The following is a 14,429-nucleotide window of genomic DNA, read 5'->3' as shown; positions in this document are numbered from 1 at the left end:
TGAAAAAATATATGATTAAAAATCTAATTTTTTAATTGTAGATATCTTTAATTTACAACAAAATATTTAATTAATTTTAATTTTTTTTAGATTAGAAAAGATCTAATTACAAGAGTAAAAATAATGTAAAAGCTCAATTGAAAAAAATATAAAAATTTAATTAAAAATTTAGTAAAATTATATAGACTAATGGAATGATTAACCAAACAAAATCACAGGGTTGATTTCTTTCCCATAGCGCTAAAAATAAGCACCAGCAGCAAGTACCATTATATTAAATCAAAACAATACAGAACATCATAGATTATGCATTCATGCTAATTAAGTCGCGTGTGTGAATAAAGGAAAAAAAAAAAAAACTACTGTGACATTGTATCATGAAGTTTAAATATGATAAAACAAATTAACCAACTAAAAAACCCTGGTTTCTAACTACCAAGTAAATTATACAAATTTCATCATAAAATTTATAACCTAAACAATTCTTTTAGCATTACATCTATAGCGTGGCACAACAAAAATAGGCGGTGGCATGCCTTTTGCCGAGAAGCTTGGAACGAAGTGTTTACCAAATTTTTTATTCTCTACATTGAACACTCCGGTATCACACGAACCAAATGCAAGATTCTGAAAGTAAACATTTACGTAATCATCTGTATAATATATTGAATTTGGAGAAAGAGTAGGACACCTTAAACTTGGCACTGAAACTGAATGATTGTCTCCAACGAATAAGATTTCGCCATTCACTGTTTCGATGTTCTTCTGTCCCCTTGATAACGGAAGATTTAGTTTAAACACCGTAAAATTCACACTCAAGTGAGGTTTATCAAATTTATGTAACTCCTCCTCTAGATCCCTGCTTAGATCAGGTTCAACATACTCTTCTACTTTTTGGTTTTCAAGTTCATCCATAATCTTCTTTATCTCCTCCCTTAGTTCGTCATGTTCTTCTTGGGTTCTAGCTTCATATTCCGCTCGAGCTCTTTTCCTCATCTCTTCTATCTCGACATCCTTGCGAATTCTCTCTTCCATGGTAAGGTAGTCTCTTCGAACATGTAGCAACTCTCCCATGGAAGTTTCCACAAGATAAGCATTGCCAGAATAGTTGCACCACAAAAATTCCGAAAGTCCTTCATTTATGGTCTTGAACCGGAGATAACAAGGAGAGGAATTATTACCACCGGGTCTTTGCTTATACCTGTTAGAAAAGCAAAAGAAAGCAATGAAAAAAATTGTATTTACAAAATATTTAAAAATATTATTGGACTAACAAATAACTATATCATAAATACTTATGAAAAAGTTAATATCTACTAAGAACCAATCAGCATTGTAAATCCTTAAACATCTATATTCTAATAGTCTTTAATAATACCTTTTGCGATAAATTCTGACGATCCAGCTGTAAAAATCCACGGCGTATGCCATACCCTTGTAAAAGATAACATCCGCAAAGCATTGTATTTCTTTGTTGGGTTTTGCATAGCTCCAGAAATTGTTACCCGATTTGTAATGTGCCAATGTTTGAGTGCCGCCATAGATTGCAATCACTTCAAAATCATTGGGGAAATCATTCGGGTCTTTGGAAAGAACGGCTTTGTTGACACCATACTCATCCATGTGCATCACTCGGTCACCATCATCGCACTGAATTGGCGGCAGTTTGATCATGGAATTTTCCGATTCGCTTGCAAACGGGTTTATGAGAACCAGTTCTATTTGCGGCGATTTGTTATCTACGAAGAACAACCATCCATGAGAAGATCCACAGCATCTTTTGTAAGGAAGGCTGAGTTGAATTTGATTGCAGAGAGTATCTTTGGCTATGTTGTACAAACCACGAATTTCTTGATGGCCTTCCATAGGAACCACGAGTAGAGGAAGTTGATGATTTGCGCGGAAAAGATGGTGTTTGTGCTTGTAAAATCTATGGGAGAAAGAGAGCCAAGGTTTGCACACTGCACCGAATCGAGCATAGTCATAGATATCATCAAACCTATCTGTGATCATATTCAATATGTCATCACCAAGAAGTGTCCATTGAGATGAAGCCATAATCACAATAGAGAAGGAAGGAGAGAAGAGAAAAAGAGAATCACAACAGAGAGAGAAGAGAAAAAGAAAGACTCTGCTTTACTGGTTTTATTTCTACTTAATGCCTGGGAGGATCAATCGTATATTTTATATGTAGTTGAAAAGATTTTGATGTTCGTATTATTATGTAAGTTTGATTTCAGTAAAATACAATTTTTTTTTTAAGATTTGAATTCCTTTTAAAGATAGTGACGTAATCTTTTATGTGATCAATTTTTGAACAAAATATATCTTATCTAAAATTTTGTAGATGCGGATTACATTTATTTTTTTCAAAATTAATATAGAAAACTAGAAAATAAATTAAGTTCAAAATTTCATGAAAAAAGTGATATTGCAATTTAAAATATAAAATATTATATCTTAACTGAAATATGAATTTAAAATATCTTTGATTGAAAATAATATCTATGAAGTAAAAATTTTATCTTAATTTTAAATTATGATTATTATATATTAAGATGATAATGATAGTGATGGTGTTGGTGGTAGTGAGGGTAATGCCAATAGTTTTATTCAAGTGTCACAGTATCCTTCTTCTTGAAGGTTTTGTTTGCTTTCTTCTATTGGTGAAACTTTTAGGGTTGAGAGTTTTTGACAGTGTGAGTCTGGATCAACGAGTTGCTTGGTTTTGGGCTCCGCAATCGAAAACTATTTTATGGACCGAAAAAATTCAATGGATCACAACGCCTAATTTATATTAAATATTGAATCCATTTTAATTTTATTATTTAAATTGTAGTTGGATTTTTAATAGGCATGTGAATAACTTCTTTTAACATGAAATATATGTTTAAGAATTGTTTAATTTGTTTAGTGTTAGCAACCTAAAACTTGTTTAACTATACTTTAATTAATGTTGAATTAACAATTTTGAAATTAGAGATTCTGAAAAAATATATAATAAAAAAAAAGAAAAAAATGAAAACATTAATTAATATATTATTAAAATAACTTGAAACATAACATTAAAATATAAAAATCTTTTTGGTGGCCGACACTATTTATATCCCCATACAAAGGCCGAAACTCTGGGAGGCACTTAAGCCGACTCAAAACATACTATAAAAACTACTTAGTCATAATAATTAATAAACTCTCTTATTTTATTCTCCTTACTAAATTAAACTACTAATTAGTTTTTAATCCATTAATCATGATGTTTTCTGTAACCATTGTTGCTGTAATGCTCTTCAAGATCTACTTTATTTGAAAACCTTCTTCCACAGGAAGTACATACATGCTCCATTTCACGATGAACCCTTGATTGATGATCTCTAAGACCTTGATCATTATCACAACGGGTGTTGCATAAATTACAAAACCCATCAAAATCTCTTCTTCCTGTCTCTTGACTAAATCTTTCATTTCTTTCTTTTTCTTCTTCTTTCTCTCTTTTCTTATCTTGTTTACTCTTTTTTTTATTAGTCTTCTTTTTATTCTGTTCATATTCATCTTCATCTTTCTCTCCCTCTTCTTTATTTTGATCATTATTATATTTATACCTATTCAATCTCACAGTAGACATTTTCTGTTAATACAAATACAATAAGATGTTAATAAATGATATAATTCTATAGTTATTAATAGGTGAGGTTGAAATGTAAAATTATAAGCTTAATATATATACTACTTATAAATGATATGAAAATGTAATATCTAAAATGTGCATTTAAATTTGTATAAATATTATTTAACAACTAATATTGCAAATATTTCATCATCAAAATTCACATGTAAAAAATTTAATTTAAAACATTAAATTCATGAGTTAGTAGGTAACATGAATCACATTTAATAACCAACGAAAAATTCATAACTCTATTGTTTTCTAACTACCTTTTATAAATTTCATGCAAATAACATGAGTTTAATAATGGACATAAATATTGGAAGTGAATAATTAATAGTAAAATAGCATAAATATAATTTTTATAAATTATAATTTATATATAAAAATATTAATTATATATAATAAAAAAAACCAAAACTTTAATTAATGTGAAAAAGAGAAAAAAAAAATGTTAAAATATTAATCTATTAACTAATATATTTAATGTATTTTTTATATGAATAACTAATTTAATAATTAATATTAGTATATAAATAATATAATTGAAGCAAATGATTCTTTTTTCAAAGATCAAAATATGTGAACGCTAACTTAAACATAACTTATGTAATTTAGTAATTCAACAGACACCAAAGAAAAAAAAAGACACCAAAAAAGATTTAGAAATTCAATATAGTGTGTGAAAATTTGAGCCAAAAATAAACTAAGCTTAATAAGTTTAAACTTGATCCATGTAATATATAAATTTTCGGACTCAACTTATCCATTTATTTTTTTTTTTGGAAATCAACTTATCTAGTTATTCATGAGCCAATTTGGATTACTTCCAATTTTATTTGTTAGTGTACAATCTAACTACAAAAAAAAAAAAAACTTCCATGGTATTTTTTCTCCCGTTGAGGCATGTGTCCGTTTTTTTTTTAAATACTTTGCTGAGGTAGATTTTGATCCCAAAAAATAGCTTTTTTGCCTTTCAATTTCTCCATATTTAACATAAAATTATCAAAGAAAAATATTACAATAATAGAAGGCTAGTAGAAACCACTTTTGTTCATTGTGAAATTTTGTTTGATCTAAATAAAATTTTCTGCGTTTAAAAGTATTGTAAATTAAATTTGTTAAAATAGTTTTTCTGATTTAATGACTGATTTATAATAGATGCTTTATATTTTTATTGATAGATTCTAGTTGAAAAATGAACTCAATAGTTATAGTAGTTTAATTATTAACCACTCAATAAAACTATAAGAAAAAAAAGTGGGTTGATTTCCTTCCCATAGCGGCTAAAAAATAAGCACCAAAAGAATGTACCATTATATTAAGCCAAAACAATATAGAACATCGTAGAATGGACTACTCTGGCATCGCATCATCAAGTTTAATTATGATCAAACAAATTAACCAACTAAAAAAACCATGGTTTCTAACTAGCAAGTAAATTATATAAATTTCATCATAAAATTAATGATCTAAACAATTCTTATAGCATTGGATCTATAGCGGGGCATAATGAAAATTGGTGGGGGCATGCCTTTTGCCGAGAAGTTTGGAACAAAGTGTTTACCAAAGCTTTTATTCTCTAGATTGAACACTCCAGTGTCACACGAACCAAATGCAAGGTTATGAAAGTAAATACCTATGAAATCATCCGTATAATATATTGAATTTGGAATAAGCGTAGGACACCTTGAACTTGGCACCGAAACAGAATTGTTGTCTCCTACGAACAAGATTTCACCATTCAATGTTTCCATACTCTTCTGTCCCCTTGATGACGGAAAATTTAGTTTAAACACCGTAAAATTCACACTCAAGTGGGGTTTATCATATTTATGTAACTCCTCCTCTAGATCCTTGCTTAGGTCAGGTTCAGAATACTCTTTTACTTTTCGGTTTTCAATTTCACGTTCAAGCTCCTCTATAGCCTTGTTTATCTCCTCCCTTAGTCGGTCATGCTCTTCTTGCGTTCTAGCTTCATATTCTGCTCGAGATCTTTTCATCTGTTCTTCCAACTCGGCATCCTTGGCGATTCTCGCTTCCAGAGTAATGTAGTCTCTTCGAACATGTAGCAACTCTCCCATGGAAGTTTCCACAAGATAAGCATTGCCAGAATAGTTGCACACAGATTGCGGAAGCCTTTCGTTTATGGTCTTAAATCGGAGATAACAAGGAGAGGAATTATTACCACCGGGACTTTGCTTATACCTGTAAAAAAAAAAAAGTAAAAGAGAGAAAAAACTATTTCTTGTGTATTGAGATTGTATTTAACAAGAAGATACAAAATATTTATAAAAATATTATTGGACTATATAAAAAATGCTAAGTTACTAACAAATGACTATATCATAAATCCTTAAACATCTAATATTCTAATAGTGTTTAATAATACCTTTTTCGATAAATTCTGACGATCCAGCTGTAGGAACTCACGGCGTATGCCATACCCTTGTGAAAGATAACATCCGCAAAGGATCGTATGTGTTTGCTTGGTTTTGGATAGCTCCAGAAATTGTTACCTGATTTGTAATGTGCCAATTTTTGAATGCCGCCATAGATTGCAATCACTTCAAAATCATTCGGGAAATCATTCGGGTCCTTGGAAAGAACGGCTTTGTTGACACCATACTCGTCCATGTACATCACTCGGTCACCATTATCGCACTGAATTGGCGGCAGTTTGATCATGGAATTTTCCGATTCGCTTGCAAACGGGTTTATAAGAACCAGTTGTATTTGCGGCGATTTGTTATCTACGAAGAACAACCATCCATGAGAAGATCCACAGCATCTTTTGTAAGGAAGGTTGAGTTGAATTTGATTGCAGAGAGTATCTTTGGCTATGTTGTACAAACCACGAATTTCTTGATGGCCTTCCATAGGAACCACCAGCAGAGGAAGTTGATGATTTGCGCGGAAAAGATGGTGTTTGCGCTTGTAAAATCTATGTGAAAAAGAGAGCCAAGGTTTGCACACTGCACCAAATCGAGCATAGTCATAGATATCATCAAACCTATCTGTGATCATATTCAATATATCATCGCCAAGAATTGCCCATTGAGATGCAGCATTGCCGGTGTTTTCCTCCACCATTGTTGCCATAATCACAACAAACACTGAGGAGGAGAGAAGAGAAAAAGAGAAACTGTGGTTTACTTTTATTTCCAATTATATCTAATTGAAAAAATTTTGGGAGTTGATATTATTAAATAAGTTGGATTTCAGTAAAATACTTCAAACTTTTTTTATTTAAATTTCAAATCGCTATTAAAGGTAGTAACATAATCTTTTCTGTGATCAATTTTTGAATAAAATAAATCTTATCTGAAATTTTGGAGATATGCAGATCATATTTATTTTATTCGAAGTTAATGTAGAAAACTAGTAAATAAATTTAAATTCAAAATTTCGTGGAAAAAGTGATATTACAATTTAAAAATGTATACACTCTATAATATATTATATCCTAACTGAAATATGAATTAAAGATATCTTTATTTGAAAATCATGGCTATGAAATAAAGATTTTATTTTGATTCTAAATTATTATGCTTATTATATATTAGGATGATAATTGTAGCAATAATATTGTTGGTGGCGGTGATGGTGTGCCAATAGTTTTATTTAGTTAAAAATTTAACCTAATTTAGTTTATGAAATAGAATATTTAAAAAAAAAATTTTGGTCATGGGCTCAGCCCAGCAAGAAAAGAACCCAATCCGTCCAGAAACCCGCCCCTGAACCCGACCCACCCATACTCTCCTACGGTCCTACCCCGCTCACGTACCAGTATACCACCCCTTCTGAGCAGATCCTTCTCCTACCTTGATGCTGCCGATTCCAATGCCGCCAAACAGCTGCTGTCACCCACCATCAGCGTCAAAACATCGCCAGATCACCACCGCCGTAACTATCCCTCTGAAGCACGCGGCATCTCCGCTCCCTTCTTCGATCAGATTCCTTTTTTGCTATCAGTCACGGTGTTCCCACCACCAAACCTTCGTCGCCGATGCATGTGAGATCGCCAGCTGCCACTCCCCGCCTAAGAGTACGATTGAAGGCCTTTTTCTTCGCGGATTGAAGTTCTGCCCCATTGCCTCTTGTTCGATTTGGCAGAGATCTCGCTTTTCCACCCCCAATCCGGTTCTTCTAGCTGCATTACAGATCATTAGTTGCGGAACAATGCCGTCGCTACGCCAAGGAGGACGACCTTGAACTTCCGCCGTCATCGTCTTCTGAACGATATGTCCGTTCCGTTTTTGCCTCTGGAAGCTGGCTTCCTCTGCCGCGCCCTCCACGCGTTGCTTAAAAAATTAGAAGAAAAGCTTTTTTTTTTTTTCGAATGGGTCGTTTTTTGTTTGCATAAGTGGGCCAGCCCATGAACCATTTAACTTTTTTTTGTCCGTTCTTACGGTTTATCTCCCTCAAGTGACTGACTGCCTGCACTGCACACCCCTCCCTTGCTTCAGAGACCTCGCATCTCGCACGCTGCCTCATCGCCGATCACCGTAGTGGTTTCTTCGCCGGTAATCGGTTGCTGATCCACATATAACATCGTTGCTTCTTCCTTCGTTGATTTGTCCAGGTTTTTTTTCTTAATTTTTCATTTTTGCTTCTCTGTATGGTACTTCTAATCTTCATTATTGAAATTTGTTCAATTTTAGTTATATTTTATTTTTAGTTCCAATTTCAGCTGGATTTTAGGTAGCTCTAATCTTTTTCTGAGAACTGGTTTACTTCTACTGCTTGTATCATGAAAAGTATATCCATCATTGAAGTCTTGTTCTATGATTTATTCTGTGGCATATTGTTTGTGATTTATTATTGGATCTTTTTATGCTTCATTTGATTTTAATAAAAAATCGACGCTATTAATTGTTTGAAAACTTTCATGATAAGCTTGTTAGTTAACGTCAACCTAAAAAGAATTTGTTCAAAGATGTTTGGAATCTTTTAAACGAAACTTAATCTTTTGATTACTAAATTGATGTCATGGATCTTGAATAAAATCGATGTTTCACGCATTTGAAGAGTTAATTCAAGGGTTTAGCTCTAAATGTTACAATTGTCTTCCAATGCAAGAAGAATATCAAAGCAATAATAGTCAAGACGAAAACAAGGAGGACAAAGAAGAGACACCATGGAAACAAGCACCAAAGAAGACTTAGAAATCAAGAAAGTGGATTGTGATGCATCGGAGATCGAGTATGTTAGTTATGGTGGCGAGCACCACCTCCCCCTTATCATGAACCTAGTCGACCAAGAACTCAGCGAGCCTTACTCTATATTCACGTATCGTTACTTTGTCTATCTCTGGCCTCAGCTCTCTTTCTTGGCATTCCACAAGGGTAAATGTGTCGGCACGGTGGTTTGTAAGATGGGCGACCATCGAAACGTTTCCAGAGGATACATTGCCATGTTGGTTGTGATAAAGCCCTATAGAGGAAAAGGCATTGCTACAGAACTTGTTACTAGGTCTATTAAGGTGATGATGGAATCTGGTTGTGAAGAAGTTACTCTGGAATCAGAAGTTACAAACAAAGGAGCATTGGCACTCTATGGTCGCCTTGGCTTTATTAGGGCTAAGAGGCTCTTTCATTATTATTTGAACGGAGTGGATGCTTTCCGGCTCAAACTGCGATTCCCTCGGCCGGAGCTGCACCCATCTCTGCCTGTGATGGCAGATAAATATGGTAGTAGTCATGTACCAAGTGATCATGATAATTCAGCATTTGAACAATGATTTGATTCCTTCAATGCCTGTTTGAGTGTTTGTAAAGAATCATAAACCCTTCTTGAGCATATTGATGTAGAATTAATTAGATACCAAGATTTTTTGTTGGCTCAACTCTACTTATATTACCATGTAATGATGATTAATATAATGCTATTAGTATTAGTGATTATACAATATATGAATATGGTAAAAGAAAAAACTATAAAATTATGCTATATTCTGTTAAATAATACCCTGTGGGATGCCTTTTGTTGTGAAACTTAGAACAAATTGATTATCAAAGCCTTTATTTTCTGCATTGAATATAGGAACTTACCACTTCAACGATGCACTCATGCGAGGTTTAGTATCAATCTCACTCAAAGTCATATACTTCATGTTCTACCTCTTGATTTTGTATTAAGCAAATATTTAAGAGGACATATCTGTTGAACAAATATATATATATTTTGCAAGGCCAATATATACGCAGATGTTTGAGAGTGTTATCCAACAGCAACAAATAAATTAAATAAGTGTTTGCAGATATTGTCTCTTTTAGTTGAAGGCCAAGGACAGAATCCTTTGCTCTGTAATTTGTATTGATCACAATGTTCCTTAATTACCTACCAAATCTTGAAAGAATGACTTTTTCCTCATCCATCCAACACCTACATTAAGCTTTGTTAACTATGTTTATAACGTCGTGGAAAGTTGCACCAAGTCATGCTTTATCTTCTAAGAAAAATATCTTAAATTAATATAGAAAACCTTGGATTCTTCTTCAAGTAGCCAGTTGCCAATGGGAGCATATTCTAGAGATAATACGCCATACTAACATTATCTTATCTGTTTCATACTTTCATTTCCTTTATTATCTTTATGCTACATATCTCCGTCATATAGAAGTAACATTTGGGTCTGGCCCTACTTGACATTTGACAACAATTATGCCTTTAAAACATTAAATTGTGCTCTACGCCTCTCATCTGAAATACCCAAGATCCTTCTTGTAAATTCCTCCAAAATCCATAATGACCTCTATTAACATATAAGATAAAACCAAAAATACAGAATAGAACTATTAGATTTCGCTGAACACAATTTATCATTTTCCATTTAACAAGTCAACTTCAAACAATTAAAAAGAAGCCACTTATTTTTCTTTTTCTTTTTTTCCCCATAAAAATAGAAAAAAAAAGTTGACAAGTTGGAGTAAGCCGCCGTCGTTTTTCGTTTCTTTCTTGGTTCTAGAAATCATCACCGTCGTAACCACCATCATCGTAGCCAAGATCATCCTCAACCTTCTCAGCAGCATCATCAGCAATCTTATCCTCCAAATATTCAGCACCTTCCACAAGGGCTATTCCACCAACCGCACCAGCTAACGCTCCAACCGCCAAACCCGTCCCCATCCCACCAAACTTACTCTTCTTCTTCTCCTCCACTACCACCGGCGCCGATGACGGAGCCCCCGATCCATACCCGCCGTAACCACCGTACCCTCCCTCACCATACGCCGCCGGCTGAGGAGGAGCTCCACCGTATCCCCCGCCGTACGGATACCCCGCCGGTGGATTCGAATAATACGACCCCTGCACCGGCGGAGCACCACCGTAAGAGTAACCGTACCCCGATCCCGGCGCAGGAGAGTAATCCCTGGACCCTGGAGGTGGAACGCCGTAAGGTGGAGCATTGTATGGATCCGGCGCACGATAGCGTGGCTCTCTAACAGTAACGTTAACGTTAACCTTTCCGTGTGGCCTTCCGGAGGGTCGTTTCAGTTTGAGAGTTCTGCTTAATGGAACGCCGAATCCGACGTCGTCTAGAACCTCGGCTAATTTGAGCCGAGCCGAGCCGATTAGTGGCTTGGTGTCTTCTTCCCTGCCAGCGTGGACGACGTCCACGTGAAGCGTGAGGTTCTCCAGTGGCTCTGGTGGAAGCGGAATGACGAGGGTTTCGTCCCAGTTGGGATCGGTGTCTCCTTCTTCGTCGACACGTGTCGACGTCTTGTTGCTTGGGTCGACCCATACCACGGCGTAGGGCCTGTTGGGCCCGTAGCGCCAGTTCACGTTCTTGAGCCCGCGGGCTGATTCCAGCTTCACTTCGATTTCGTAGCGAGAACCCATCGTTGAGAGTGGTAGTTGCAAGAGTAGAGAGGATTTTTTTTTACGAAACGTAATGTGGGATGTGCGGGTTTTTATATGGTGAAGTGGAAGGTGGAGGCTTTTGGTGTTTGTTTTTAGGTCCTTGGTTTTTGTTAGAATAACGGAATTGCCAAGGACGCCTTTAACAAATCACAACTTTATCCCTTTTTTTCCTTTGGATAACTTTAATGTAATTTGTGACTTTGTGTTATAACGTATAGTTAACGTAAGAATAACAGTACGTTTAATTAACGGGTGTTACCTACTGCTATTATTTAGAATTTTTTGATGTAGGATGAAATTGATTTTGCAAGGACAAAATTGAAATTAAATGTTGAAAATCAAGGTCAATTTGGATATAAATTATTAAAACTTATTTTGATAAAGTTGGTTGGTAATGTGATAATTTTCATACGCTTAAGCCAGCAGGGGTAGGGTGTAGCGGGGGTAAAGAACATCTTGGGTGGGGAATAATAGAGGAGAGTGGTTGCTTCGAAATTAAGGTTTTGAATAATATTTTGTGCCGGTTTGGGCTTCACTTTGAAAACAAAACATGGAATCGTTCTAGAAGTAGTAACTAATAGTTGAGGCAAATGACATATATAAAATCATTGGATGAAATATTTTTAAAAAACAGCAACATTTTAAAATATATTATTTCATTTTAAATTATTTGATTTCTATCTTTATTCGTTTTAACTTTTTGATATTTTATTTGAATTTAAGTAGGAGAATTTAATTTATATAAATAGTAAATCGTTGATTCGATTAATAATGTGCTTTCGCTGTAATGTAAATTAAATCAATATTAAAAATGTATAGATCGAGTTTAATTATTTTGATTTATATAATTTTATTTTAGAATATACATGTAAACTAATTCACTTTAAGACATTAATATAATTTTGATCCTTGAATAATTTGTTTGCATGAATTACCCTTAAAATAGAAAGGTTATATCTTATCTTATCAATATCATGCATACTCGCATAGGATAATTTGCACTAAACTTTGGTATAATTTGAAAAAAGGGATCTTAGCTTTTCGAAATTATCAAACCATGTAATTTTTTTTTCAGTGACCTTGGGTGCCTGCTTTAGCGAAGTCAGAGAAGGAATAATAAGATACTTGGATTAGGCTTTGCTCATCACGCATTTAAGCATTGCCACACGGAGAAAACACGGGCATGATGATGCATCCTTATGTTCTTTTCTGGCAAAGCATCACGCCAAAATTAATAAACATAGCCATTGTGATTGTGATGTCATCAATCCATTTATTTTTATTAAGTTTTTCCATTGATTTAACATTTGAGTAATATACCTTTGTTAAATACTAATATATTACAAACAAAAAATGTTAAAACTCCCAAAAAGATTGGTGTGTGATTATAAATTTTTTTAGTTATTTTAAGTTAAGCAATTCGATAATAATAAAGAGGCAGTTTAGTTCTATACATAGTTATGTCAGGTACATACCTAAATTTTGAGCTCATTTCTACGAGTGCATACTATTGGGCATTCATGTGTTGCAATGAGAGTGTATCATATTTTGGATTTAGATTAAGAACTAAGAAGATGGTTAATCTGTAAAATGCAGTTATGGTATTTTATAATTGAGTTTAGTCCATGTTTAGACATCTTTTCTGGTTTATGTTTGCACATGTACAATGTTAATAAGTGAATAATTGCACTTTTTAACCAAGCAAAGATTGTTTATTTTGGTTTTCTTCCCACTCTTTTGAAGGTAAAAAACCACGCTCCATAAACAAAAATTTATTTGTTCATTTGTAACTTTACTATGAATTATAATCTATGAACATCTAAAAAGTTTCTAGTTCAATGACCATGGAAGTTAGGCCAAACATTAACCTAGTATAGAGACAGTACCAAATTTTGAGAACTCTACCATAAGAAGCACAAAGAAGACCACATCGTGTAGAAGTGAGAAAGAAACAAAGTGTAAAGACTATAAATATAAGCGACAAGTGACACTTAAACTCACGGAGCCGTGTGGTGAACACAGAGCGAACTATTCTTTCGCCTTTTACTAAAGAATACCGTGTGTTCGCCACTAAATGCGGCATACGCCAATTTTTGGGAGAACTCTTCTTTGAAGAGTTCTACAACAATACTAGTTAAAATGTTAATTTCCTTTCTTATATGTATAATTTATGTTTAGCTATGTCTAATTAATTAGAAAACAATAAATTGGTTTTAAAATTGAGTTCTGAGTAGGTGAAAATGCAAAAATGTTTTTTATTATTTTTACTTAATGAAAAATTTATTTATATTTTTCAAAATTAATTTTTTATTTGTACTTTTTAGCGAAAATGGCCAACATTGAGCTATATTTTTTGGGCTAACAAGTGAATACATTTATTTTTTTTAAAAGGGACTCGAGAGTAAATGTTTTTATAGCCTTGTAGGAAGAGTGGAAACCCACAAATAAATTGTCAAAAACTAGTTATTGGAACTGCAAAACCCATTAGATTGGGGCCCAAATTGAGAACCGAGGGGGACAAAAACTTCAGAACAAAACTTTAGGCCAAACAAAAAGAAAGACAATAACTGAACAGTACATGACTAAAAAAAAAAGATTGTTTTTAGAAATATAATTTATATTAATGAAAATAATATAATGCATGATTGGATTAAATATATTCATGCTTATATTTTTGTTACTTCTAAATCTTGTTAAGAACAAAAGAAAGATGTGTTAAGGACTTAAGGTACTGTTCTTCTGAATAATTATTTTATTTAAAAAAAAAAACTAAAAAAGGGGAACTTTTTCATAGCAAATGACAATTACATTGATGTTCAATGCTAATGAGAAGGAATTTCAGCACATCAATCAATGGAGGAACTAAGCAAAGATCTAATATAGAACACAGGATAAT

At 33.6% G+C, this 14,429-nt stretch overlaps 4 protein-coding genes and 1 non-coding gene across 7 annotated transcripts; 2 read left to right on the top strand and 3 right to left on the bottom strand.

Moving 5' to 3' along the window:
- Window positions 1-220: 220 nt before the first annotated feature.
- LOC107644867 (uncharacterized) lies at window positions 221-2,190 on the bottom strand. The gene is made up of 2 exons (XM_016348814.3): window positions 1,379-2,190; window positions 221-1,201 (listed from the first exon to the last, which is right to left on the bottom strand). The coding sequence occupies exons 1-2, from the start codon at window positions 2,056-2,058 to the stop codon at window positions 475-477; spliced, it is 1,407 nt and encodes a 468-aa protein (XP_016204300.2). The 5' UTR covers window positions 2,059-2,190; the 3' UTR covers window positions 221-474.
- Window positions 2,191-5,087: 2,897 nt separating this feature from the next.
- Window positions 5,088-7,609, bottom strand: LOC110262686 (uncharacterized). Of its 2 annotated transcripts, none has more exons than XM_021103249.2 (3): window positions 7,492-7,609; window positions 6,060-6,783; window positions 5,088-5,875 (listed from the first exon to the last, which is right to left on the bottom strand). In XM_021103249.2, exons 2-3 carry the CDS (start codon window positions 6,767-6,769, stop codon window positions 5,140-5,142), a joined length of 1,446 nt encoding a protein of 481 aa, XP_020958908.1. In that variant the 5' UTR covers window positions 6,770-6,783; window positions 7,492-7,609; the 3' UTR covers window positions 5,088-5,139. The 2 variants fall into 2 exon arrangements, with proteins under 2 accessions (XP_020958908.1, XP_020958907.1); XM_021103248.2 differs by having other exon boundaries at window positions 7,455-7,585.
- Window positions 7,610-7,920: 311 nt separating this feature from the next.
- LOC107644866 (N-alpha-acetyltransferase MAK3-like) lies at window positions 7,921-9,515 on the top strand. Of its 2 annotated transcripts, none has more exons than XM_016348811.3 (2): window positions 7,921-8,252; window positions 8,753-9,515. In XM_016348811.3, exon 2 carries the CDS (start codon window positions 8,808-8,810, stop codon window positions 9,408-9,410), a length of 603 nt encoding a protein of 200 aa, XP_016204297.1. In that variant the 5' UTR covers window positions 7,921-8,252; window positions 8,753-8,807; the 3' UTR covers window positions 9,411-9,515. The 2 variants fall into 2 exon arrangements, with proteins under 2 accessions (XP_016204297.1, XP_016204298.1); XM_016348812.3 differs by having other exon boundaries at window positions 8,750-9,515.
- Window positions 9,516-10,393: 878 nt separating this feature from the next.
- LOC107644865 (Calcium-dependent lipid-binding (CaLB domain) family protein) lies at window positions 10,394-11,676 on the bottom strand. The gene has a single exon (XM_016348810.3). It carries the CDS (start codon window positions 11,510-11,512, stop codon window positions 10,634-10,636), a length of 879 nt encoding a protein of 292 aa, XP_016204296.1. The 5' UTR covers window positions 11,513-11,676; the 3' UTR covers window positions 10,394-10,633.
- Window positions 11,677-13,536: 1,860 nt separating this feature from the next.
- LOC148566398 (U5 spliceosomal RNA) lies at window positions 13,537-13,653 on the top strand. Its single transcript, XR_015884871.1, has one exon. It is a non-coding gene; the product is annotated as a U5 spliceosomal RNA (small nuclear RNA).
- Window positions 13,654-14,429: the final 776 nt, after the last annotated feature.

This window comes from Arachis ipaensis, chromosome B5, assembly GCF_059453495.1.
Source record: "Arachis ipaensis isolate K30076 ecotype BB chromosome B5, ASM5945349v1, whole genome shotgun sequence".
In the NCBI taxonomy this organism is placed as follows: domain Eukaryota; kingdom Viridiplantae; phylum Streptophyta; class Magnoliopsida; order Fabales; family Fabaceae; genus Arachis; species Arachis ipaensis.
The sequence above is the reverse complement of the archived record's forward strand: the minus strand, read 5'-3'. Positions and strand labels throughout refer to the sequence as shown.

Excerpts from the sequence above, each read along its gene's own strand:
- LOC107644866 (XM_016348811.3), top strand. The coding sequence starts at position 8,808 with ATGGAAACAAGCACCAAAGAAGACTTAGAAATCAAGAAAGTGGATTGT.
- LOC107644867 (XM_016348814.3), bottom strand. The coding sequence starts at position 2,058 with ATGGCTTCATCTCAATGGACACTTCTTGGTGATGACATATTGAATATG. Across the intron at positions 1,202-1,378 it reads GTCAGAATTTATCGCAAAAG|GTATAAGCAAAGACCCGGTG; the intron begins GTATTATTAAAG and ends CTTTTCTAACAG.
- LOC110262686 (XM_021103249.2), bottom strand. The coding sequence starts at position 6,769 with ATGGCAACAATGGTGGAGGAAAACACCGGCAATGCTGCATCTCAATGG. Across the intron at positions 5,876-6,059 it reads GTCAGAATTTATCGAAAAAG|GTATAAGCAAAGTCCCGGTG; the intron begins GTATTATTAAAC and ends TTTTTTTTACAG.
- LOC107644865 (XM_016348810.3), bottom strand. The coding sequence starts at position 11,512 with ATGGGTTCTCGCTACGAAATCGAAGTGAAGCTGGAATCAGCCCGCGGG.